Below are 26,991 nucleotides of genomic sequence, written 5' to 3' on the forward strand. Positions count from 1 at the left end.
CCCAATAAGTGCTACTCTATGGTGATGCTTATTTATTGGTATTCTTCGGCTTGATATATTGGAAAGAGATTCTTGTTGATGCACATGATCAGTGGTTTTCATTTTCTTTCCTTTCATAATTTCCTTATACTTAACCTCGAGTTTTATCATCTATTGAGGTGCATTATGTAGATTAGCAAACAACATATATTTTCGGATTTTGGGTTAGTGCATTGTGCTGTACTGAATCAACTCAGTTAAATGGAATTATATACTGATTTCACTACTAAGTTTACTACGTTCATATTAATATGCTGTGCAATTGATCAATAAGTAGGCACTGCTCAATGATCTTGATTGATAGAAGTGCCCATGGAGAAGTTATTAGGTACTGAAATGATGCGAGTGTAGTTGATCTTTTTTATGGTCCAGTGTAAGAAGCAGAAAAATAAGGTACATGATCATTTATATTAATCTAAAGGCTAATGGGTGCTTGCATGATTCAAAATTTTTCTGTGACCTGGTGGCAATGTGTCATGATATGTGCTTTCATAGTATGATCCATTGTAGTTCTTCCTGTGTTATCATTTTTACTTTATTTCTGTCATCTTTTTAATGCTTTTGTTATTTAACCTTCGATATGTAGGGAAGTTGGTATTGGTTAGTGAATGTAATTCTACACACTGCATTGAAGAATAGCGTTTTATTGTGCTTTGCTTTTGGTTTCACACTAGAACAATGTAAACTGGCTGTGCATCATAGTGTTCTAGCTGAGATTAACATTTCTTTTTTGCAAGTAAATGGGTAAGATAGCCCCTCTAAAATCATCCCCTAATATTTGTCTGAGCACTTAAGAAACCCAGCTCCCACTAGCATGAACCTAGCAACTCATTTTCCTTGCTCGTCCCTTAACACACCTTGAGGAGGAGGATGCCATGCGACATGGATTTCTTGTCTCACCGCCGAGGTGTTGATGAGAGTCAAAAGTCTCCTTCTTCCCACCAGCATGTCACTAAGAACACTGAGCAACCTTGTATATTTTGGTTCACCGTTCAGCTGAGATTAACATGTTGAGAGGACCAAATCCTCTCCAATTAAATATTAACACAACAATACAAGATATAGTTTTTTTTTTTTTAGGACTTGCAATACAAGATGCCAAAGATAGAGGCCCATTAAGAGTTGGATTGTATACATGCTCTGGATATGAAAACGAAAACAAAGCGCATCCAAAAGAAAAGGAAAATCCAAATCTATCCACCAAAATTATTGTTGTGGGAAAGTGGTTTGGTTGCATTTTATTTTTTGTTTTTATTATCTGTTTTTCTATTTTTAGAATTTTCTAAAAACACGCAAGTAGTGAAAATAATAACTTTTTATCCCATTTCTATTTTTTCCCCATAACATTTTAAAATTCAAAACACAAACTAAATACACTTTTATTTTCCAATTTTCTCTAATTGCAAACATGCAATTGAATAGCAGACCAAAAATTGAAAAATGACAGCAATTTGCTAAAAATCTCAACCAAAATTTTTGTTGATTAACTCATACAAATGCTTTAACAGGATTCAAGCATCAGATTAGTGTCATGCTCATGTTTATCTGGCATTGCTTTTCAATCAATCAATCAAACTTATTAATCCAAAAGTATTATATATTTTTATACAAATGTACCCCATAGCAGAACACAATAGGAAGCCAACAAATCCAAACATAAAGTAAAATAAACAAAATTCCCGTGAAACAAAATGCTATAACAAAAGCATTATCGTTTGAATATCACTCACTACAATGTTTAGTCCTAGTCTTATGCTTAGTATTGTAATGGTGTTTTCCTTAGTGTCTAAAACTATCTATTAAAAAACCACTTTTCTTTACAGTCTAGCTTTTGGAGTAGTGTTGAAGCCTTCATTGGTTTGGGATCTTCTTCTTTTGTAGGCAATAGTTTGATGATATTCTAATTTCATAGTTGGTATACTTGGAACACCACATAATAAAACCACAACACACAAGAATTATTCTCAAGATTGAACAAATTTGAAAGTCAACGAATGTTAAGTTATAATATTCTGGTTTAGTTTCGATACTTGATTGTTCAACTCTTAGCTTTTTGATAAAAATTTGATAAACGTACGCTATACCTAAATCTAAATTTCCACTCACCCACCTCTAACAAAGTATATGCCTACGACATTGATTATTTCTATTTTAACCGTATATCCCAAACTTAGTTCAATATTAAAAAAAAAAAATGTTGCAGGAGTATGTGAACATGTGGACGCCATCGGTTGGTGTACCTATTAACAAACATCTAAAAGCTTACAAGAAAATTCGTTAAGTGAATAAAAGAGAAAAAAAATTGGATTTTTTTAATCTGTATTTTTAATTAATAATTATTTTGTAGTGAATTTTATTCAAGCCTCTCTAAAATAGAGTAGGGATGTCAATGGGATAGGGTGGGGTGGGGCAGGGGATGCCTCCCTGCTCCCCATCCCCGCCCCCAGATTTACTCTCCATTTCCGTCCTCATTCCCCGCCGTGGGAGAATATTGCTCCTCATCTCCATTTTTCACGGGACCCCATTCTCCGCGGGGACCCATTCCCCATCTATCTCATAGTTCTAACTAATTATTAATTTCCATATTAATAGAGGTGTAAGTATCCATTCTATACAAAAACAACAAGATTTATACAAAAAATCTAAACGTCAAGATAGTGACTTCTTTCAAAATGACGCAGTGGGAGGATGCAACGGTGAGCCAGAGGATAGAGAAATGGACAAGGTAGGAGACGCGGTAACAGAGAGTAAAATGGACACGACGACAGAATTACGGAAAGGAACGCCGCAAATAGAGAGCACTACGCGGTGAGGATCATGGCACGGTGAGGTGAGACGATGCGGTGAGAAGGGAGAGTGGCGAGAAGGTGGCTCCAAAGAGGTTGGATGAAGTATGGACAGCGTTAGGAATTTCTAAATTGAAAAAGGGTTATGCAAATGAGGATTAGGAGTTTTTAGTTTATATATATATATGTGTGTGTGTGTGTGTTTGTAAAATGACTAAAAAATATATATGAGAAATTAACTATTAGCGTTTGTTTTCAGGTACTGAGACAGAGACTGAGAAACTGAGACCCAGTATCGTGTTTGTTAGTTTAGAGACTGGTACTAAAATTTCTGTCTCTGTCTCCAAAATTTCAGTATTTCAGTACTTCCAAAAAGTAGGGACACAGGAGACTGAAATTTTTAGAAATGGAGACTGAAACTTTAATAATATTTTATACCTAAAATACTTTCATTTCAATTAATTAATTCTAATTTTACCCTTTATGCAAATTAAATTAGAGTTGCATTCTTGTTTCAATTCCTGTCTCCCATTTTGCACCAAACAAAATACAGAGATTTGTTTCAATCCCTGTCTCTTAGTCTCTGTCTCTCAGTCTCAGTCTTTCTGTCTCTGTCTCTCCACCAAACGCTACCTAAGGACAATTCAGTAAATTTATGAATTTCGGGAATTAGCGGGGATGGGGCGGGAATCCCCATTCGAGTCCCGCGCCAGTCTCGGGAAAATTTTGTCTCCCATCCCCATCCTCATCCCCACAGAAAAAATTTTCCACAGTCGGATCCCCATTCGGAGCAGTCCCCACAAGAATCCCCGCATCTCGGAAAGTTTTGTCATCCCTAAAATAGAGGGTAAATTACCCCTTTAATTATCCCATTTTTTAAAGCCTCCCAAATCTCGGTGACTCCATTCTTGCTCACCAAGAACTAATAATGCTGCTTTGTATGCTTGATTGTCCAATTAACACAATAAATTTTTATCATCGCCAAAAGAGGACAATGTTTTAGTAATTTCTGTGTTGAGAACTGAATAATAAACTAATGTAATTTTGAAAAAATAAAACATAGTTTGGGACATGATTATAACTCGATAATACAACAAAATTTGAATATGATAATAGAAGTAACAGAATGACGTATAAATAGAAATAGTTAAAAGGTTATGAATTGTTACAAAGAATGCACAATGTTTGTATAAACTTTTTTATATATTTTATATTTTTGATATTACAAGTGATTAATAAAAAGCATACAAAAATAAACAATTTATTTTATTACAATAGAGAAGATCAGAAGATATACAAAAAAATTATAAATAAAAGATATATAATATAAACATCATCATTTCTCTTTTACTAACATGTTTCGGGAGGACTTTGTGAAGGCCAATGTGTTATCACCCTAATCACTAAATACTAATTAATAATCATCAAAACTATTGTAGACTAATGCATTGCCAATTAAGATGACTCTGCTAAACTAACGAGTGTTCAAGTGGAAACTGCACTTCAACATATATTGTGAATCTTTTAATTAGTTTGTATAAAAAACCACACTTTGCATATTAATTATTATTCAATATTAAATGGATCACAGTTTTATTAATGTTCATATTAATCCACCAATAGATTATGATCAATGAATCTATACCATATATGTATCTCAGAACAATAAGGTACACAACATAATTAATTAACCCATTAATTTTTACACAGAATAGAGGTCATATATAGACCATTAGAGATCTGACAGAGTATTATAAGAAATTGACTTTCTTCATATATTAGGTGAATACCGTTAACAAGGGAAAAATTATATATATTTAATAGGTTTTACTTGTATTACATTAAAGCATACCTAACCTACCTTTAGGGCAGTAACCTTTTCGACGAAGTTTGTGTTCATGCGTGAGGAAACACGTTACTAACTTGCTTTCCCTCGCTTGTAGTTTTTTTTGGGAAGATTTTCAAGTGTACGGGTGTATATTGATTTTTAACCGTTAATTTTAATTATATATATTATATATATTTTTTATAATTAAGATCAACAATTACAAATTATTGAAACACCGATATGATGGTATACTTGAAAATTTTTCAATTTTTTTTAGTTAACAATTTTTTTTGTTCTCTTAGGTAGCGTTTGTTTTAAGGTACTGGAACAGAGACTGAAAGATTGAGACTTAGTATTGTTTGTTAATTCAGAGACTGGTACTAAAATTTTTGTCTCTGTCCTCAAAATTTCAGTATTTTAGTACTTCCAAAAAGTAGAAACACGGGGGACTGAAATTTTTAGAGACGGAGACTGAAATTTTAATAACATTTTATACTTAAAATATATTTATTTCAATTAATTAATTCTAATTTTATCCTTTGTACAAATTAAATTAGAATTTCATTCTTATTTCAATTTCTATTTTCTACTTTACACTAAACAGAATATTGAGATTCTCTGTCTTTGTCTTTCAGTCTTAGTCTTTCAATTTTAATCTTTCTACCAAAGGCTACCTTAAATTCGCTTTATTGTCGAAAGAGACGTACGGAGACCCAGCAAGCTATACTTTTTTCTCTTATTTTGACGAAACCAATTTTGCTAAGTAAAATGGTTCGTAAAAAATACACATTAAAATGTTTGGTTAGATACTATACCATATTATTATATAGGTTAGTTCTTTGCTCCTGTCGATAGATATCATACATTGATACATTTTGACTTATGTTTTCGTTGATTGTTATTAGTTTAATCAAATAATTATCTGGTTGGTTATCCAAATAGCCAAATAGCCCCAAAAAAATATTGGATATAAATGAGTCAAGAAGTTGAAAATTTGCCGGCATAATTCACCATCATCATCATGCTTCTATTTGACAAATCGCGGTTATATGATGTCACATCCTCTTTGAACAATATATATTAAACCTTGAGCAATCTAACATTTGAGAGGTCAGATAACAATCTAACTGAGATTCTATTTAAAAAAAAAAAAAAATCAAACACGTGATTTTAATTTCAAGTAAAATAAGACGAAAATAACGTGCCACACCCACACTTATTTGAAATCACACCTCTAGCTATAATCACTTGAACAAGGACGTAACAATGTTATATGCGTCCATGAGTTAACTTATTAACACCAATAAAGCTCATCACTATTAGTAACTCACATTTGTAAGCTAATTTCACTAATTTTTCTTGCCACTTCCATTTTCCTAGACCATTTGTGTACGTATACACGTGTTTCATTTATAAAATAACAGGAAGCTCCAGATTAACGAACGTTGAATTTGGTTTCATGTGTGCATTAAGGCCTATAATTAAGGCTTCTTAATTTCTGCTTTAAATGACGTTTTGAAGTTAGTAATTTGCTTGTAGCATAAAATAGAAATAATTAATGACCAAACCTACTTAGAGATATAAAGCTTAAATTTTTAAGAAAAATGGTTTCATGACATGAAATTAGAACTCTATATATAAAACGTTTAGAATTTGATTATTAGTAAATCTAAAAAAAGAAAAAAGAAATATTAGAGAAATTAAAAAAAAAGCCTTATACAAAAATTAAACAAATTCAAAAATACTTGTTTAAAAAAAATGTTAAAAATATAACTATTCATGATTTTTTTATTAATTTAAATTAAAAAAAATAATTTCATGACAACTATTCTAGCTCGCATACTCCATTCTCTCTCTCTATAAATATATTCTCATATTTTTTATTTTATATTGAATATTTACAGTTTCTTTTTCCACTCTATATAAATGAAATACAAATTCAAGTTCTGTATGTAATGTAACAAAAGAATTCACGTCCTATATAATCTTAAGCTATGAAGTAAAAATATATATGAATATCATTTGATAATTTGTAGTTATTATTAATTAGTATTACGTGAGAATCTCCTTTCTCTTAATAATTACTGCTTTATTTCTAACCTAGACTAACTGATAATTTTGGTATTAAATTGTGTTCTATATTTGAAATATAGGAGTATTATTTTCCAAAAATACTTATTAGTTGTAATGAAAAAGTAGAATATGACTCATCACATAAGCAATTGCAATTTTTTTTCTCATATTTAAATTCCTTTATAAATAATAAGTTGGATCGAATTCTATTTTTTTTTATTAATTTTTATATGTTATATTATGAGATCATTTAATTCAAAAATTTAAATTTAGATAAACACACTTAAATAATTATATATTTAATAACAACTAGATGATATAGCTAGAAACATATAATATAATATCAAAATTAACAATAAATTAGAGTATGAGCAATTGCTTATAACACTTGTTTACAACGAGGTAAGTAAGATGAGGAAGGCTAGGGTTTGAATCTGAATGGCTCCAAAAAATTTGATATGTTAGTGATGATGAGACCCTAGGCCAGGGAGCCGCCTCTAAAATATATGACACTATACTGATGATGGAGGGAACACGGATTTCTGTCCAAGAATATTTGAAATTGAATGAAGATAAGGACACCCAGAACAATGATCAAAGAGCAGGTAGAGACTGCTGCATGCATGTTATAATAATTTTCAATTAATCTTGGTAATCACAATACATATGTATCTAGATAAAGAAAATGACAAGGTTAATGCGTGAGCCATGACAAATCAGATTAGGATCTTAGTTTATATATAATAAAATTATAGAAAAAAAAGAAGAAAGTAGATATATAGAGTTTCTCAATACATGGGATACGTTTTTAAGAGAAAGCATTAATATTTTTGTGTATAAATATATATGTGGTTTAATTTATTTTTAATATGTATTTATATTTTTAACATATATTTTATATTGGTGGCTAATTTTGATGGCTGATTTTACTGTATATATAGCATTACTCTTTTTATATTTGCCTTGCATTTAAATTAATAAAAACTGTATGTTTTTTAAATTTTTTTCACTAAAAGTATTGACTTATTTCAAAATTATTATGAATTTTATGTCTTTTAAGAATAAGTTTTTTAGATAATTTATAAGTGTGAAATATTTTTTATTTTATAAAATAGTCCACTAAATTTTAATTATAATATGGTATCTTTTATTTTTCTATAAATATTTACGCTCTAAATCTCTAAATATTTTATAATTATGAAATATCTCTCACTTTATAAAGTAGTTTTTGAATTTAAGTTAAATACATTCGATCGCAATTCTAATAACAACTTTTATTCACATGCATATATAACTAATTGACTCATGAATAAAGGAAATTTAGGTTTATAAAAAAATATATCTTTCATCTCATCATAAAATTGAAAATTTAAGTCCACTCAATCTCAATTCTAATAAAAACCTTTATTCACTTATACAACATATGAACGAAGGGAATTTAGATTTGTGGAAGGAGCATTCATAGTTTTCGTTCAAACCATTAACAATGAGTTGATGAATGAGATTGATTTTACCTTTTTTTTTTGTTACCCACAGTATTCTTCAATCCGACAAGTTAAAAATTAATTCATCGCATATCTGAGCTCCATTTAAGGGTTTATCATTGGCCAATGAGTTGCTGCATACATAAGACAAGATTTGAACCCCCAACACTTTTTTAAGTAGACGAATGAACTGATTACTCGACCAACCTAAATTGATTATTTTACCTACCTTTAATTTGCTTAATTTTACCTACATATATATGTAGCATTATATTAGCATTCATACAGATATGGTTGAAACTCATATATTTAATTTAAGATTTCATATATTAAAATTGAGTGCTTTTAATTTATCCCAAAAACTAGTATAACGGATTATGAGTGAATTACATTTATAAATATTCTAGAGATCATTTTTTTAAGAGATGTAGAATTTTTTCATGTCCATAAATAAACACCTGAATTATAAAGTTTAATTGCTAGAATAATCATTCGTGAGTAGTCTGATTATATTAAATTTAATAGGTTTTGATTAAGGTAATAAACTGGTAGTTTTTACTTTGATTCATTAATCTAGTTTAAAATTATAATTCATTGAATTGTAAAACAAAACGCAAATGTGACTCGTAAAATATAAAAATTATGACAAAAAAGTTGATAGCAAAAATTAATTTTACAAATAATAAAATAAATCTTAAATAAATTAAATTATTTAAAAGACTATAACTAATATATATAATAACAAATTAAAAGTCATAACACAAATTCGTAACTCAACTCACAAATTAAAATATAAATTTACAATTTATAAATTTATACAACACTAAAATAAATTCAAATAGTAAATAAAAAAAAAGAATTATCATGCCACCAGCACCATATTTCTCTGTATTGCATACTTTAATGATATTATGTTAAAGCTAAATTAATAATAAAAATATTCATTTTGATCAATTAGACATTCTAATTGAAAAGATTTATTTTACGTATCTGATAATGGTATATTATAATTACGTGCACGCAGAGATACTATAATTCACATAAAACCAGATTTTAGATTGAACAATATAATCAACCTGCCATATAATCAGTAAGCTAATAAAGATAGATGATAGCAATTCAACCTATAATATAATCAATAATAAACAAACACAACAACAGATTAAACTAGCAGCAGTGAAGGAAAGAGAAAAGTAGTAGTGATTCAGACTCTAAAACTAGAGAGGCGAACCAGAAATAAAGAGACAAGTCATAGAGTCTCACAAGTCACAATCGCAAAATGATGCTTACGCAGTCCAACCATTACCAGTGCGATTCGACAACACCGACATCAAATCTCACGGTGAGTCAACGACACTCTAAATTGGAAATTTCGATCGCGCAGAATTCAAATTTCAGAAGGATAGAGAGTTAGAGTCAAAGGGAGAGAGAGACAGAGATTAAAACTTAAGAGAAGTGAAATTTTGAAATTTTCTCAATAGCAATAAACTGTAAAAATGAGAGAGGTTAAAAGATTAAAAAATTTATTGCTAGTTTGCTAGGACTTTTCTATTTTCTACGGTCTTCTATTTAGATTGAGCCATTAGGTTAAATTGAACTGCAATCAAGGCTAAGAAAAAAACTTTTTCAATCTAAAACGCAACATGACGGCAGAAGCAACAATTTAAGCAACTCTATGTTTTTACATGAAGAAACACAAACTCGTGCGTTTTCACGAGTTAAAACGCGATTCTAACTATCTTAATTTTAATACTATATTAAAATTAAAATTAAATTTTTGAAAAATAAAGTCCCTATTAAATTATAAAATCTAATCTAATCCAATCCAATATTATAAAATCACTTAACTAAAAATAAGCACGCTCAAAATAATTACTTGTAAATCTAAGGAGATGTATTATAAATGGATGATATTTATCATAAAATTATTTTTTTTAAAATTTAAGTTAATAAAAAAAAACATAATTGATTATCTTTTTAATATTTGTTTCAAATAAAAGAATTTATTTTAAATTTATTTAATTTTTTACACCATTTTTTTATTTATCTTATACTTTTTTAAAATTTATTAAAAATCGAACTCTAAATTTTTTAAACAAAAAAATTTAATATTATATTATAAAATTATTTTTTAAAATTTTAAATAAATAAAAATATATAACATAAATAATTATATCTTCCAACAATATCTTTTAATTTTTTAATTAATTTTTAAACTCAAGTTAGTCTCGTTTCATATAATTTTGAAAACATATATAGCTGAAATAATCCATGTGCAGAGCCCATCGTTGTGATCATATTAAATTTGAGCCGCCGTTCGTTCATTTCTACTGTAGCTACTTCATGTCTGTCTCGATTGTATCGAAAATCGTCAAATGTTGAGAGAATTGGTGAGTCAAAGCCTGAATCAGAATTTAGTCAATTTACTAAAAACAAAAACAACAATGCAACTAAGATTGGAGACCCCATTAAATCAAGCAACTTGCTTTTTGATACGATCTTGGGCTAATTTTAATGTTTTAGTAATTATTAGGACATCATAAAATCAACCACAAAAAATAAATTTTAATATAAAATATATATTAAAAAATAAAATATACATTAAAAATAAATTATAAAATATATAACTAATTTGTGACTAATTTTTAATATATAAATAACATTTTTAATATAATCCTTATTCAAGAAAATATTTATCTATCATTTGCGTGGTATATTAATTATTAGTGGATATATATTGTTTGAACGGTGAGATTGAATTATTACATGCATATTGTAAAGAGTTTATATTGGATTATTTATGTTTGAATTTATTTTTTATTAATTAAATTTCAATTCCATGTGCTTTTGATATATAGATAAAAGTAATTAATTTTTATATACATTATTTGTTCCAAAAGTTAATGTTATTTACATGGAAAAACTTAATGATAATGTAAATATAGAAGCTTACATTAATTATGAGTTTAATTTGATGAATTGAACGTGTAAATAATTTTACATAATTATTTAATTAAATTTATAAATTTAAAAATTAATTATTTTTAATAATATAACAAAAATGTAATTAAATATCTATAAATTTTTTTTACATATATAAAAATTGAATTCTTAATATATAACGCATAAAAATTAAAGTCTGTTATACTCTTTACACTTACAAATAGAAATGTCACCAAATATTTTTTTTTAAAATTTAAATTGATAAAAAGAACATATGAATAATTTATAGTTATATTTATGAGAGAAAGAAATAATGAGAAGTATAGAACTAATTTAAATTGATCTCATAATTAATTTACTAATTAAATGTTAAAAATTTAAATCATATTTTTTATATATAATAATTTATTAGCTAACAATAAATCTCTAAATAGAAGTTGCATTTGGAAAGAATTAATCCTTATTATGTAATGAGGAGCACAATCGTCAGACTTTATGTCATGCCCTATATCTTATTAAACTAAGCAATCCATATATCATCATATTGAAAAGTAAGGGAAGGGAAAAAAAAAGGAAATATCCATGACTCTAGTAATTTCGAGCGGCTAATTTTTTTTGTATATTAAAAAAATATTGGTGTAATATTCAATTAGTAGATTTTATAGTATTTTTTAAAATTGTGGAAGTAAAACAATATACTTTATTTATATTGTATATTTTAAATTAAAATATAATATACAAAAAGACGTATTGTCAGTATAAAGAGGACGTATTGTCCTATTCCTATAATTTTAAAAAACATCATCAAATCTAATGAGTGAATATTACACCAATATTTTTTTAATATACAAAAAAAATTAAAGTCATTCCCAGCAGGTTGCTTCCTCAATATTTCCATTTGATTATTAATTTGTTTAGTAAATGTAATTTAAAAATGAAAAGCAAGCAATGACATTACATGTTGAATCTAGCTTGACAACTATATATAAAAGCACCACATATATCATGAAATGCTCAAAGCAACACTAGTGTTCCTAACAAGAAAATTAATCTCTCTTTTGAAGTTGAAACATCGTAACTATCATTGTGTAACATCTGAAATCAATCGATGGGAAGGTCACCATGCTGTGATGAGAGTAGCGGTAATGTAAAGAAAGGGCCATGGACACCAGAAGAGGATGAGAAGCTGATTGATTACATAAAGAAACACGGTCATGGAAGTTGGAGAACTCTTTCAAAGCGTGCTGGTCTCAACAGATGCGGTAAGAGCTGCCGACTCAGGTGGGCTAACTACCTTCGTCCCGATATCAAGAGAGGCAAATTCACCCCAGACGAGGAGAGGATCATCGTCAACCTTCATTCTCTTCTTGGAAACAAGTCTGTGTATCACATTTATACTTCTTTTTCATTTCATTTCTTTAAGGTGAAAATTCATGTGCAGTTGATTTCACAAGAAGTTGATAATTGAGAGCCGTTAGATAAAAATTTAGTCAAATAATCTAACCGTTTTCAATTACCAACTTCACGTGAAGTCAACTGTACATGAGTTTCCACCTTTCTTTAAACTTTTGGAATGAGTGGTTTTAATCGAATTATTTCATTAATTATGTTTGTTATAGGTGGTCAAAGATTGCAAGCCATCTTCCGGGAAGAACTGATAATGAGATAAAGAATTTCTGGAACACTCACATAAGGAAGAAGCTTCTGCAGATGGGTATTGATCCAGACACACACAAGCCAAGGACTGATTTCAATCACCTCATCAATCTCACACACTTGCTTGCAGCAGCCATCTCCTCCAATTCAGGGAATCCTATGATGAATATGAACACTCCTACTTGGGGGAGAAACCCTAATATTGCTCTACAAGGAGATGTTACTTCTCAATTATCCCAACTACATCTGTTGCAAAATCTGTTGCAAATTATGAACAGCAACACATTTGTTAATCTGGGGAATAACCCTAATTTCCCCTTAGGAAACCCCAGCTTCAATAATTCTTATCTTAACGGGTCAAACATCCTTCAAACTGTAGAACCTTTTGCTGGATTGAAAAGTGAAGAATATGGATCACAATCAAACCCTACTACTGGTCTATTATCTCAATCAGACTACAGTAGTGACTTCTTTCAACATGGATTGTCAACAAATACACAAGAGCTTGAATGCTATAACAAACTCAGCAACACTACTAATCAAGCAGAGATTAATCCACTGTTTCCTGCATTAGTAGCATCCTCTCCAGTAATTACTGATGGAACCTGCAGCAGCTTCAACCAGATGGAGAATAAGAATAGTAGCTGTTGCAACACAGCTCCAACATCCACAGCACAGTCACCTAATAATAATTCCAACACAATCTTTGATGATTTGGAGAAGCTCCTTCAGGATGATGAAACATCTGCCTCCTACTGGAAAGATATTCTAGAGTATGCCCTTGTTCTTGTTATCTGATTATATTGCTCTAGATTCTAGGTGCATGCATTACTACACGCTGAAAACTCAGGTGCAGTTAACTTTACGTGAAGTTGATAGTTAAAAATCGTTAGATAATAATTAAGTCAAACCTATCAATTCATTTAACGACTATCAATTATCAACTTCACGTCAAGTTAACTTCTTTCTTCCACCTTACTAGATTCCACCTTACTAGATTCTTATGCATAACCATATGGTACTTACGGTGCAGTTTCACCAAAACATGCAAGTGTTTGATTGGCTATTGCCTGTAGCATAATGTAAACATACTATAATCGTTCCAATTTCTGTTTAATTTTATTTTTTATTTTTTTTTATAGAGGCTCTTTTAGATAATAATCTGATATATATTTTCTTGTTATTTTTCAGCTTGACATCAATATGTGCCTCAGAGAATTCGTGGTAGATGGAAGGAATCATCATTCAGTCTCAGAAAAATCAATTTACAATTTTGAAAAAAAAATTATGCATATATAATTTATTTATTCATTCATTATTTTTTTATTCCAAATAATTGTAGTTTGTGTGCACAAAACCAAGAAAAATACACATGCATATTTGGCAAATTGTAATCCTTAGAAATACTTGTAATTTAATATATATTTGATTGGTTCTTTTGATTCTCCTTTAATTAATTCCAAAAAAAATAGTTACATATATATTATTCATAATTCTGAAATCTAAGAATTATTTATTTATTTATTTCAATTATAATATTCTCTGAATTAATACTCAAAATGTTTCATGAAATTTGAAAACAGATTCATTTTAATCCCTAAAATTTCAATTAGTTCAATTTGAGTCTCCAAATTTAAATAAGTGACTCACGTTAGTTTTTAATCTCGTTAACAGCACGCTTATTTAGAACGTTAAGTGAGTCACTTATTTAAATTTAGAGATTCAAATTGAGTCAATTGAAATTTTAATAGTCAAATTGAATCTGTCTCCAAATTTCAAAAATCATTTTAAGTATTAATTCAATATCCTATCTAATCTTGTAACAAACCCAAAATCGTTTTAGATGCTAAGCTAAGTCCTAATAACGGGGATAGGCATACATAGTCAATAAATCTATGAAGCTTATAATTAAGCCTTTGACTTTTTGAATAATGTTTAAGTCAACCAAGTGACTACTATTTCTCGCCGGCTAAAGAAATTTCTATCTAATAAGTATCACATCAAATTATATGAACGTAGAAGATTAGAGTAGATGACAAAAATTACAATTGTCGTTGAAACTAATTAGGTCAGATTATTGTTTACGTTTTGCACAAGATAGATATAATGAACACGGCGCCACACATATATATCTATTATTGCAACTGCTCCTTTGTTTTCAGGTTCACTAAAGGTGCTGCTTCAATTCGATGATATATAATGTTTTAGGTACATAACACGATGCAACTTGTGATTAATCAATGACACAGCAGCAGTCATTCATAATTTCTAGAATAATCATCACTTATTTTATCAACCACATGAATTTTACATATAAATTTTTCTTTTATTAAAATTAAAATTGAATATGTTTAATTCGACTCTAGAAACAACCTAAAAATTAATTCATCATAAATTCTGATATAATATCAGAATTGAGATTAAGTGAGCTTAATTTTATCTCAAAAACAAATTTATTAGGTGAGTGATGTCTCAGCTCACACTTATAAATATTTTAGAGATTTTATCCTTAAAAAGATATGAAACTTATAAATTATAATACAATTTTACATTTAAAAATGACCATTTAGAATATGAATGTTTGTAAGTAATTCTAATATCATATTAGAATTAAAATTGAATGGTCTAACTCAATACTAAAATTAACTCATGAACTGAGAAATATTTCATATTTATATGCTTTCTAGAAATTTTATTTTTAAAATATGAGAGTTATAATATCTTTCTTTTTAAAGTTTACACTTTAGATAATTAAAATTCTAATATCATATTATAAAATCACCATAAAACTTAAAATAATAAAAAGACACATACATAAATAATCATATGTAACAATAATCTTAGGATGATGGATAATTGACACAATAAAATAAAGAACTTAATTTTGATAATATAAGTAGAGATTGAGAAATATGGCTGCCTTAGAGTTTATTAATTATTTTTTTAACAATATGAAATCATTTTTCAGCTATTGCCAAAAAAAAAAAAAAAAACAAATTTAGTTTGTTGCAGTCATATTATCAGATCTACACTTAGATTTTGTACAGCGTCATATCAATTTATTATGCGCAAAAATAATCTACTATTTAGTTTCAATTACGTAGTTATTATCTCTTTCTTAATCTCTCCACTAATCAACTTTCGGTTTTAATTTCATGGATATGACATGTATGTGAGACATGGGATTTCTTGTTAGAATCATCTAGCTGGACGATATATATCAAGTCACGATTATTCTAGAAATTATAGCTTTAGAGGGGACCATATATAACTGATGTTGTGTTCTTGATCATCACAAGTTGCATCCTAATAATTAACATTGACACATCGAAGCTAAGCACCCACCTTTATTTTTAGCTTAAAAACAAACGGGTGGTTAAAATAATATCGATATAATTTAAGCTAAGTAACATTTTATGCATATAACTTTTTCACAAAATTTACCATTATGATAAATTTATATCTTTATCTTTATATGCAATAAAAATAGTTTATCATATTATGGCGGTTTTAAACCCACTAAACTGTAAAAAAAAAAAAGAAAAAAACGCCACAATTTTTCTTATAATGGGCTTTGACTAAAAAATCAGTTAACAACAGAGCCAATGAGAATAGCTCACATAACAAACCCGGCTTCCACAAAGGAAAAGACAAGCTAACTAATAACTCATATATAATCACTAAGTGATCTTAAACTAACTGATCCTGTATTAATCATTACGGTTTCCTTTATATCTTTAACAACCCCCCAAAATTAGGTGGGATTGTCATTTGTCACCCACTCTGAATTTATTCCTAAATTTTTCAAATAGTCGAATTAATATGGATTTTGTGGGAATATCACACCATTTTAAATGCAGTTTTGTGTGAAAATAGCGACCAATTATGTGCTAGATTTCTTTATTCCACGGTAATATTGATATTTTTTATTTATGTTTGACGATAATAGTGAAGAACAATATATGACCATAATTTTAAAAGTTTTTAATGGTTTTTTTTATAGTGAATATAGTACAATTTCTTTTTATTTTTCATTTCTCTAAAAATAATAAAGATTTGTATTTGCTGTGAAGAATTGGATTAACAACCAGAAGACAGACACTTTAATTGTTACAATAAATAATTGGTGACAATATTTGAAGCATTTTGAATTTCTTAAGTAGTTGTTGTAATATTATAAGTTTTGTTTGTGTGGAAGCCAAAACTTTACGTTAAACTTATTATGTGTTACTTTTACTTCTTACGACATACACTTTTAGAACACTAGATTATTATTCTCTAAGTACACACAATAGCTAAATCACTCACTCAATCTTTATTTGTAAAATCCAAAAACCTATACTTATTCCATTTCAAAAACATTAAATCTAGTTGTTGTTATATATTATATAAGTTTTGTTGTAATGAACCTAAGGATTTTCTTGATGACTGTCTTTCAGTTTGGTGTCTTGGACAATGCATAAATTTTGAAACCTTATTCACTGAATTATGTAGATACATTTCATTATATAATTTGTATTGTCTCATATAAATTATGTAGATATATATTTATTTACTCAGTACAAAACGCACCTGATCCTACTATTTTTTTTAGATAAAATATTCGCATTTAAAATTCAAATTATAAACAATTCTAAAACATGAATCAAACTTGAAATAAACAAAGCTATTCAAAGCAACTTATATCAAATTCCCAAACATGAATTAAACTTGACATTTTTAATTATTAAAAAAATACTCCAACTTATAAATAATAAGGAGAAGATCTCAATTTATAATCTAACATATTCACGTTTATCATCAAACTCCAAAACATAATCAGCCTAGGTCTGCAATAATTGTAATTTAACATACTCATAGTTATAATAATGCAACTCTAAAATCTAATCAAATTAGATTAACATTTAATTAACAATTATAATATCTAGGCATATTACTGTAGTTTTTCAAGTTTCAACGGCAGATTCAGATTTTGTCATCTTATCCGGATTTGTTGAATTATATGGTAGCTATCATTGTTGTGGTGGATATAGTTATTAGAAAATTTTGACAACACTTAGAAAGTATAATTAAAATTTAATCTTTCGTTAATTTTTTTTAAGAATTTATTATTTAAAAAATAAAAAAATTATTTTTTTCTCTCTAAAAATTGAATAAAAAACAATATTTAAAGAATATCTAGTAACACTATTTTAATTAACTATGCCTATCCACTTAGAGAGAGAATCTAAGTCGATAGATTTTGGATTTGTCACACAATCAATAGCAGCCAAAGCAGTTTTGCATGCTTGACTCGTAAATAATACTGAAAGCATCCAAGATTCAAAGAGATACGTTGAAAGAAATAATCCTTAGAATTTTGAATAATTATATATAAACACAAAAGTAGATATGATTTATTTGGAAGAGGAGAATAAAAAAAATAGCATATATATATAGTACAAGTTTGTCTAAGAACATTATTATCAAACCAGACAAATAATATACCACTCCCCATGTAAATAAATATGCATGTTGTGTATGTCTCTACTCTTGGTTTTGTACAGAAACTACAATTATTTGGACCTGCCATAAATTTAAAAATAACTCTTAAGGGAAAAAAAAAAAGAATGAATAGAATGTATAGAATTTATTTCTTCATTATACGCGAGTGGTATTGTGATCCGTAAATTGATTGTATTGAAAGTGAATCCATGATTCGATATCTTCTCTTCTACCATGAATTTGTTGATGCAGATGTATATGTAGATGTGAAGCTGCACAGTAACAAGGAAAATATCAGGTTATCTGAAGAAAGAATAAAAAATACAGAAATCAGAACTAAGTTAAAAAAAAATAAAACCATAAATATATTTGTTTTGTATTATTGTTGTATATTTAATGGACCAATATTAAATTTGGCATAACCCCCTTCTTTTTCAACAGGATAAGGATGAAAGTAGAGTAGACATAGGACATAAAATATGTTACTCAAATATTTTTCTAAAAATAAATAATATTATATATATCATTTTATGCACATATTTTTTTAAAATATCTTTTATCTTTAGTATTATAAGTAGTAATTAATAAAAATGAAAAAAGAAGGAAAAAAATATCTTTATACTATAAAAAAAAATGTACAAGAGGAATATTCATGAAAAATAATATAAGCATCATTTATAAAAAAAAATGCATGAAATGGTTTTAGTGAAGGTGAAAACTTAGGTGCAGTCGACTTTATGTGAAGTTGATAATTGAGAGCTGTTAGATGATTTGACTAATTTGACTAAATTTTCACGTGAAGTCAATTGTACCTGACTTTTCACCTTTAATGAAACATCACCGTACCATATATATGTATGAAGAAGAAAAGATAGAATATGATAACAAGGAACAAAGGCTTACTTTAGAATATCTTTCCAGTAGGAATCAGATGTTTGATCATCCTGAAGGAGCATCTCTAAATCATCAAAGATTGTGCTGGAATTATTGGGTGATTGTGTTGTGGATGTTGGAGCTGTGTTGCAACAGCTACTATTATTATTATTCTCCATCTGGTTGAAGCTGCTGCAGGTTCCATCACTGACTACTGGAGAGGATGCTACTAATGCTGGCAACAATGGATTTTCTTCTTCATTTCCTTGTGATGAAATCTCTTGCGTGTTATTAACTGCACCACCACCGTGTTGATGAGAGAATAGGGCGGCAGGGTTGTTTGCATGTCCTTCACTTTTCAATCCAACAGCTTGGAGTGTGTTTGATTCATTGAGATATGAATTATCGAAGGAAGGATTATAATTAGGGTTACTACTCCCCATGTTAACAAATGTGTTGCTGTTCATAATTTGCAACAGATTTTGCAACAGATGTAGTTGGGATAATTGAGAAGTAACATCTCCTTGTAGAGCAATATTAGGGTTTCTCCCCCAAGTAGGAGTGTTCATATTCATCATAGGATTCCCTGAATTGGAGGAGATGGCTGCTGCAAGCAAGTGTGTGAGATTGATGAGGTGATTGAAATCAGTCCTTGGCTTGTGTGTGTCTGGATCAATACCCATCTGCAGAAGCTTCTTCCTTATGTGAGTGTTCCAGAAATTCTTTATCTCATTATCAGTTCTTCCCGGAAGATGGCTTGCAATCTTTGACCACCTATAACAAACATAATTAATGAAATAATTCGATTAAAACCACTCATTCCAAAAGTTTAAAGAAAGGTGGAAACTCATGTACAGTTGACTTCACGTGAAGTTGGTAATTGAAAACGGTTAGATTATTTGACTAAATTTTTATCTAACGGCTCTCAATTATCAACTTCTTGTGAAATCAACTGCACATGAATTTTCACCTTAAAGAAATGAAATGAAAAAGAAGTATAAATGTGATACACAGACTTGTTTCCAAGAAGAGAATGAAGGTTGACGATGATCCTCTCCTCGTCTGGGGTGAATTTGCCTCTCTTGATATCGGGACGAAGGTAGTTAGCCCACCTGAGTCGGCAGCTCTTACCGCATCTGTTGAGACCAGCACGCTTTGAAAGAGTTCTCCAACTTCCATGACCGTGTTTCTTTATGTAATCAATCAGCTTCTCATCCTCTTCTGGTGTCCATGGCCCTTTCTTTACATTACCGCTACTCTCATCACAGCATGGTGACCTTCCCATCGATTGATTTCAGATGTTACACAATAATGGTTATGATGTTTCAACTCCAAAAGAGAGATTAATTTTCTTGTTAGGAACACTAGTGTTGCTTTGAGCATTTCATGATATATGTGGTGCTTTTATATATAGTTGTCAACATTCAACCTGTAATGCCATTGCTTGCTTTTCATTTTTAAATTACATTTAATAAACAAACTAATGTTTTTATCCGTAATAATGATAGAAATATAGAATTTTTAAAACTACGTTAACTTTATTTTAACATTATAGATTATTATGACATAAAAATTTATATAATCAAATTATTTTTATAATAAGATTATAAGAAACAAAAGTCTCATCTACTAAAAAGATAAGAATTTTTGTAAATAAAAAAAATTAAATAATAAATCTTTTAATTATTATTTTTATGTGAAATAATTTATTTTTTTTATTATAATTAATTTTAATATTTATTATCTAAAACTTAAAAGAATTTAGTGTATATACTTTTATATTTGATTAGCTATTAAATCTGTTGTACAAATAAAAATAATTAATTTTTACTCTTTTTATTTAAAAATAATATTTTTTTATCTATATAAAAATATAATTAGATATTAATATAAAAAAATTATATTGATAATTATAAAAATAACTCAATTTTTTTTTAAAAAATAATTGAATCTTGATTCTAATTTAATCACAATATTAGTATTATCTTCGAGTTATATGAAATAAATATTTAGAAGAAAAAGAAGTAAAAATATAGATTAAAAAAATAAGTGGTGAAAATTTGAAATTTAATAAAAAATAAAAAAATATGCATATAATAATAATAATATTTTTATATAAATAATATTACAAAATTATTTTTTAATAATATTTAATTATAAATTCAATATATTTTTTATAATTTATGAATTTATTTAAATTATGTTATTTTATTAATTTTATTTTTTGTAGAATAAAAAGATAGAGACAAAGATGAAGAAGGAGAGAGAGTTTGTTAATTTTAGAGAGAAAAATTTTATTTTAATTGTAACGAAAGAATATTTCATGACATGTTAGTTTGTCAAATTAGTAATATAAATTCTTTTTGTTAATATAGCTATTTAATTTTAATTTTAATTACAATTAAAGAATATTATATTATATATTTTGATTGTCAAATTTATAATTAATTATTGATAATAATATATAAAAAAATGGATAAAAGAATCAGAGAAATAGAGAAATAGAAAAAGAAAAATAGAAAAAAATGGCTCTTTAATTTTAGAAAAAAAATTTATTTTAATTATAATAAAAAAATATGTGACATATTTTAATTAATTATAAAATTAATAATAAATAATAGATTAATAATCAAATGAAAACATGAAGGAAGCAACCTGCATGCTGGGAATTACTACTAGATTCATGGAAATTATATATATATATGGGTTGCTTATTAGTTTAATAAGGTCTAGGGCATGATATAAAATCTGTGCTTCTCATTATTTCTTTTTGTCACAAATATAATTATTTATTTATTTTTTTATTAGTTTAAATTTTTTAAAAAATTAATTGAACAACAGATAAATTAAAATATATGTTGAAATATAAATACATATTAAAAATAAATTAAACAACAGATATTTATATACAAATATATTAGTAGCTGATTTTAATAACTAATTTTAATATACAAATAATATTTTTGTATTTTAAATAATTTAATAATTTTTAAATTTTGTTTTTCAGATTTTTCACCATCATTTTTTGTTCATGCATAATAAACAAAACTCAGATTTTTTAAGTGTGACCTATTTCAAGGCGCGACCTTCTTCTTTCTATGGATGAAATTTCTTCCGAAATTTAATTTCTTATTTGGATGATGCTTATTTGCCTAGGCTTGATGCATACATTTCATTCATTAATTACCCTAAACTATTAACTAGCAGCTAGCTAGGATGCTTCTGGTTTTGTTGTCATGGCTCTAACGCATATATAATTAATTTGAGTTGATGCTTCTCTCATCAATGTGGTCATTAACTTTGTCATTTTCTTCTTGTTTGCAAATTTCGATTTATATATTATCTGAAGACATGCATGGTTGTATGTAGCAGCCTGGCCCTGGCCTTTACCTGCTCATTGATCAATGTTCTCGGTGTCCTTTATTGTGGAGTTGATCACCTTTTTTCATTCAATTTCAAATACATGCCGTGTTTCTTTCACATAATTTGGTTGATTATGTGTTGTGGCTGGTCAAATAATTTGAATTACTAGTAAACTGTATTATTATTGGTGAAATGATAGTAATAACACATGTATGATTATATCTTTAATAAGTTTTTTTATATAAAATTTTATTTTAGATTTATATAAATTATTTTAAATATTTTTTTTATTTGCTTATATTAAAAAAATTTTATTTTACTTAAAATCTACATTCTATAAGTTAAGGGTCAAACTTTACACATTTAAATTTTAGAAGTTTTAATATTATGTTATGCATGTCATGATATTATTTCTTTCAAAAATTTAAATTATAGAAAAAAAATACCTAAATAATTATATATCTCTAATAATTAAGAAATAGAAAGTGTACTAATGTAATTTGATAATAAGTTCAATTAAAGAGATTTTTCAGGTAATATCACTCATTTTTTAAATCTTTTATATTAAAATTTTAATTTTAAATCTTAAATCTTAATTAATCTTAAACCTTAAATTTTAAAAAATTAAAAAAATCATTTTAAAATAAAAAATTAATTAATATTAACTAATTAAAATTTAATTTTCTATCCTTATTAAAAAAAATAAATATCTTCCCTGAAAGATTTTGTACCTACTTTATTTGAATCTCCTAAGCCATTATAAAAAAATAAATATAGAAAATTAACTTTTAATTGATCATCCTAAGTTCAAACCAAGACTTCTGGTTAAGCGGATCAAAATACCTAGCTACTACTAAATATAAGATTATTAGCTAAACGGCATTTTAAGGCCATATGAATTAATTTGAGAGTTTAGTATCTATTAATCTATATGTAATTCTTTCAATTGCAAATATACCTTTAAATTACAAATATGAAAAACAATGGATGAACGTATTACCAACTAATTATAATAGGGTAAAAAGAAATTGTAAAATTTCATTAGAAAATAAAATATAAATTTAATTATTCTATTAGAGCTTATAATTTTATCAAATTTATAACCAAATATTTATAGATTAAAAAGCTTAGCTTGTAATTAATTTTTTTTATATGAGATCAATATTTTCAATCAAATTCTTATTATTTATTTTCTTTAACTAAAAATAATTAGTAAATACATATTTAAAAAATTATTTAATATAAAAATATAATTAAAATATGTGAATACAAGAAATTTAACCGTTCCTAGGCAATTAATATTTGAAAAAGTATAAGTAGATAATAAAAATACTAATATTAAAGTTTAGGCAAATAATTTAAGAATGTAATGTATTTTTATTTTATTGGGCCAATTTTAAAATTCATTATTCACATTGTATAGCTAACAAATATTTATGCACTTAATCAAACACTAGTTTCAAGATGTGGTTGTTAAGAAAGTGGATATGCGATACATTACTGTTTGAAAGCTTTATAACAGATTAATACAACAAATTAACAACCGCAAAACGTCCTTTAACGCAGACATTAAGAACCTTAATTATAATGCACAATTGAAACCAAATTCAACATTACTTTAATGTGGAGCTTTATGTCGATCGTTGCAGAAATGAAACACGAGTAGATGTTTTGCAAAAATTTGGAAAATAATGGAAGTTGCAAGAAATTAAAACTTAGCTTCTGGTATATATGTTTGATTTGTAAAAGGAATCATTAAATATTTTTATAATATGAAAATAAGGGGAAAATAATCATAAATAATTGAATTATTGTCATGTATAATTAGTTAATATTTAATTTTAATTATTAAATATTGAGATTTATTTAATATAATTTTAAATGGATATATTTAAATTTAAATTTTATTTTATATTTATGTATCATTTTTAATCTACCATATAAATTTTCAAAATTTATATACCATTTGATCTTAGTTATAACCTGACTCAATTATACCCATAAATCAAAATTTGAATAAAATAAATAAAACGTATTAAATCAAAGGTAAGTGTATACTTTTTTCTTTTAACAAATTTTTTAGTATAATATCAAATATCGTTCGAAAGCAGTCATCTTAAAATCAACAGCTTCGCAATATTAGGTCTATTGAGCAACTATCTATATCACAATAATTCTAGAAAAATATTCTCTCTATCATTTTATAATCATTCTAACTTGAGTGTTACAATGTCGTTCTAGAAAAGTCAACATATACTTCATCCAGTCTAAGGAAAGGCGAGTTTAGACATTAAATAAAGCGAGCTATACCTTTTGGGATTGACTGTCAGCTAGCGTATTGACTAAACATTTGACGCCCATCGTGGGATCCAAAGTTTTAAACTAGCCCCACTATTATCTCTTCTGTCCTATTTTTGCATCTTTTTTGCAGGTCACGACCTATGACAACATATCGAAACAACCCTCCTCCTCCCCTCACTCAAGTTGAGCTTTTGGTTATCAATGAGTCGTTGAAGGCAGAAATCCAACTCATGGCCAAGCTATTAAACCAGAAGCAAAACGGCCAACGTCACGAGAAGGAACAGAAAAATCCTGCCAACTTTAACGTTATCCCACATTTTCTTTTTTTTTTTTCACTTGTTATTTCCTCTTTTCTTAGGACTTCAATTATGGTTGTGTCCGTGAGTAAATTTCACCTCCTCCTCCACTAACTCAAACCGAGTTATAACTTATGAACGTTGCACTATGAGTTAAGATTCAGATAATGGCCAATTTATTAGCTCAACAACAAGATGCAATGAAAGGCAAATAACTTCAACAAATTAAATTATTAAGTCATTTTTATCTCGATAAAAATTATGTATATGCATAATCTAATTTGCTCACATAAATTTTTAATGTCAAATTTTAATATATTATAACTTCTTATGAGGTATTTACTACTCTATATACTCGAATTGCTTCACATTATTTATGTATCTTATAATTTAATATATCAAAATCATCAATTAATCAATCCATTTAAAAACAAAATTGATTATTAATCAATTTAAGAAAAAAAACTTGACTTTTTATCAATCCAAAAATAAATTCAGTTAGCAATTATCATTACTTGATGTATGGGTGATTGACTCATCCCTTCTATTTTCTTATTTTACAATAATTTATAAATATTTATTTTTAACACATTTTATTTATGTTACATTTTTATTATTCACTCAATATTCAATAATTAATTGCATTGAGTAAAAAATTTGACAATAAATTATTGTGGGTCGAAAAAATTCTCAAGATAATTGATCATTATATTATTGGGTCATACAATTAATTTTATCAACAAATATGTATTTTCAAACTTTTTAGTTCGCATCAATCAAATGCTATATACATGCCATAAAAATTGTTCTCAAGCGAAAAAGTATCCCTCATATAATTATATTGATCGAATAACTTTTATCATTCAATTTTTTTTTGAACAAGTGTCGATATAATAATTGACTAAGTGTGGAGGCTACCACTCATTGCATAACCTACTTATAGATAGGCATAATTATCTCATTTTCTAAATTTTTTTATCCATCTTTATTTATTTATTTACTTATTTATTTGTTTATTTATTTCATCAGTTTGATCATTTATAATCTTTCAATATAACTTTTTCACTATAATATTTTTCTTGTTTCTTTCTTTTCAATCCAACAAGTTGAGCTACCTGGGGCTACTATATTACTACAATTCCAATTTATAAGTTGAAAGCTCAATCTATCTTATTGAAAAATATTACAGGTTAAATTTGAGGATGGTGATCCATTAGCTATAACCCGACCCAATTATATCTATAAATAAAATTTTGAATAAAATAAATAAAACGTACTAAATCAAAGGTGCGTGTTTTTCTCTTTTAACGGATTTTTTTTTGTATAAGATCAAATATCGTTCAGGAGCAATTATCACAAAATCAAGTTAACATTTTTTGCAATAATATTAGACTCAATGAATAACGCCCAATAGCACAATAACTCTACAAATGTAAAACCTTAACTATACAAAGAGTATTCACCTGAATATCTTCTTTATCATCTTATACACATTCTAACTTGAACATTGGAATATTTTTGTAGATATCTACCGTCGCCATTCTAGATAAGTCGACACATACTTCATCTAAAAAAAAGCGAATCCAAACATTAAACAGGGCGTGCTATACCTTTAGACCGGCTGTCTACATAGGAACACCACTGTTTCTATATTTATTTGTTTCCATTTTTGGACTGTTTCTATATGTTTTTGTTTAAATTCTTGGAAAGTTTGGTTACAGTGCATAAGGTCTATCAGCATGCACCATGCATTTATTAATGTATTGCGATTTCTAATATGCTTAGGTAGAATAATAATGCTCTAATGGAGGAACAGGTGACGCGTTTTCTTTATTCTTCTTATTCTAATTTTCTGAAAGTCACAT

The 26,991-nt window shown here is 27.5% G+C and overlaps 2 protein-coding genes across 2 annotated transcripts; one reads left to right on the forward strand and one right to left on the reverse strand.

Moving 5' to 3' along the window:
* Positions 1-12,158: 12,158 nt before the first annotated feature.
* Positions 12,159-14,278, forward strand: LOC112747419 (transcription factor MYB39-like). The gene is made up of 3 exons (XM_025795413.3): positions 12,159-12,530; positions 12,773-13,582; positions 14,001-14,278. Exons 1-3 carry the CDS (start codon positions 12,262-12,264, stop codon positions 14,035-14,037), a joined length of 1,116 nt encoding a protein of 371 aa, XP_025651198.1. The 5' UTR covers positions 12,159-12,261; the 3' UTR covers positions 14,038-14,278.
* A 3,945-nt stretch (positions 14,279-18,223) lies between these two features.
* On the reverse strand, positions 18,224-20,555 carry LOC112747420 (transcription factor MYB53-like). The gene is made up of 3 exons (XM_025795415.3): positions 20,183-20,555; positions 19,197-19,940; positions 18,224-18,565 (listed from the first exon to the last, which is right to left on the reverse strand). Exons 1-3 carry the CDS (start codon positions 20,449-20,451, stop codon positions 18,523-18,525), a joined length of 1,056 nt encoding a protein of 351 aa, XP_025651200.1. The 5' UTR covers positions 20,452-20,555; the 3' UTR covers positions 18,224-18,522.
* Positions 20,556-26,991: the final 6,436 nt, after the last annotated feature.

Source organism: Arachis hypogaea, chromosome 15 (assembly GCF_003086295.3).
Source record: "Arachis hypogaea cultivar Tifrunner chromosome 15, arahy.Tifrunner.gnm2.J5K5, whole genome shotgun sequence".
NCBI classification, from domain to species: domain Eukaryota; kingdom Viridiplantae; phylum Streptophyta; class Magnoliopsida; order Fabales; family Fabaceae; genus Arachis; species Arachis hypogaea.

What these genes read in the sequence shown, in the direction of transcription:
- LOC112747420 (XM_025795415.3), bottom strand. Translation starts at nt 20,451, where the DNA reads ATGGGAAGGTCACCATGCTGTGATGAGAGTAGCGGTAATGTAAAGAAA. An exon ending in CATTCTCTTCTTGGAAACAA is followed by an intron (nt 19,941 to 20,182) that starts GTCTGTGTATCA and finishes TGTTTGTTATAG; the next exon opens with GTGGTCAAAGATTGCAAGCC. An exon ending in TACTGGAAAGATATTCTAAA is followed by an intron (nt 18,566 to 19,196) that starts GTAAGCCTTTGT and finishes GTTACTGTGCAG; the next exon opens with CTTCACATCTACATATACAT.
- LOC112747419 (XM_025795413.3), top strand. Translation starts at nt 12,262, where the DNA reads ATGGGAAGGTCACCATGCTGTGATGAGAGTAGCGGTAATGTAAAGAAA. An exon ending in CATTCTCTTCTTGGAAACAA is followed by an intron (nt 12,531 to 12,772) that starts GTCTGTGTATCA and finishes TGTTTGTTATAG; the next exon opens with GTGGTCAAAGATTGCAAGCC. An exon ending in TACTGGAAAGATATTCTAGA is followed by an intron (nt 13,583 to 14,000) that starts GTATGCCCTTGT and finishes GTTATTTTTCAG; the next exon opens with CTTGACATCAATATGTGCCT.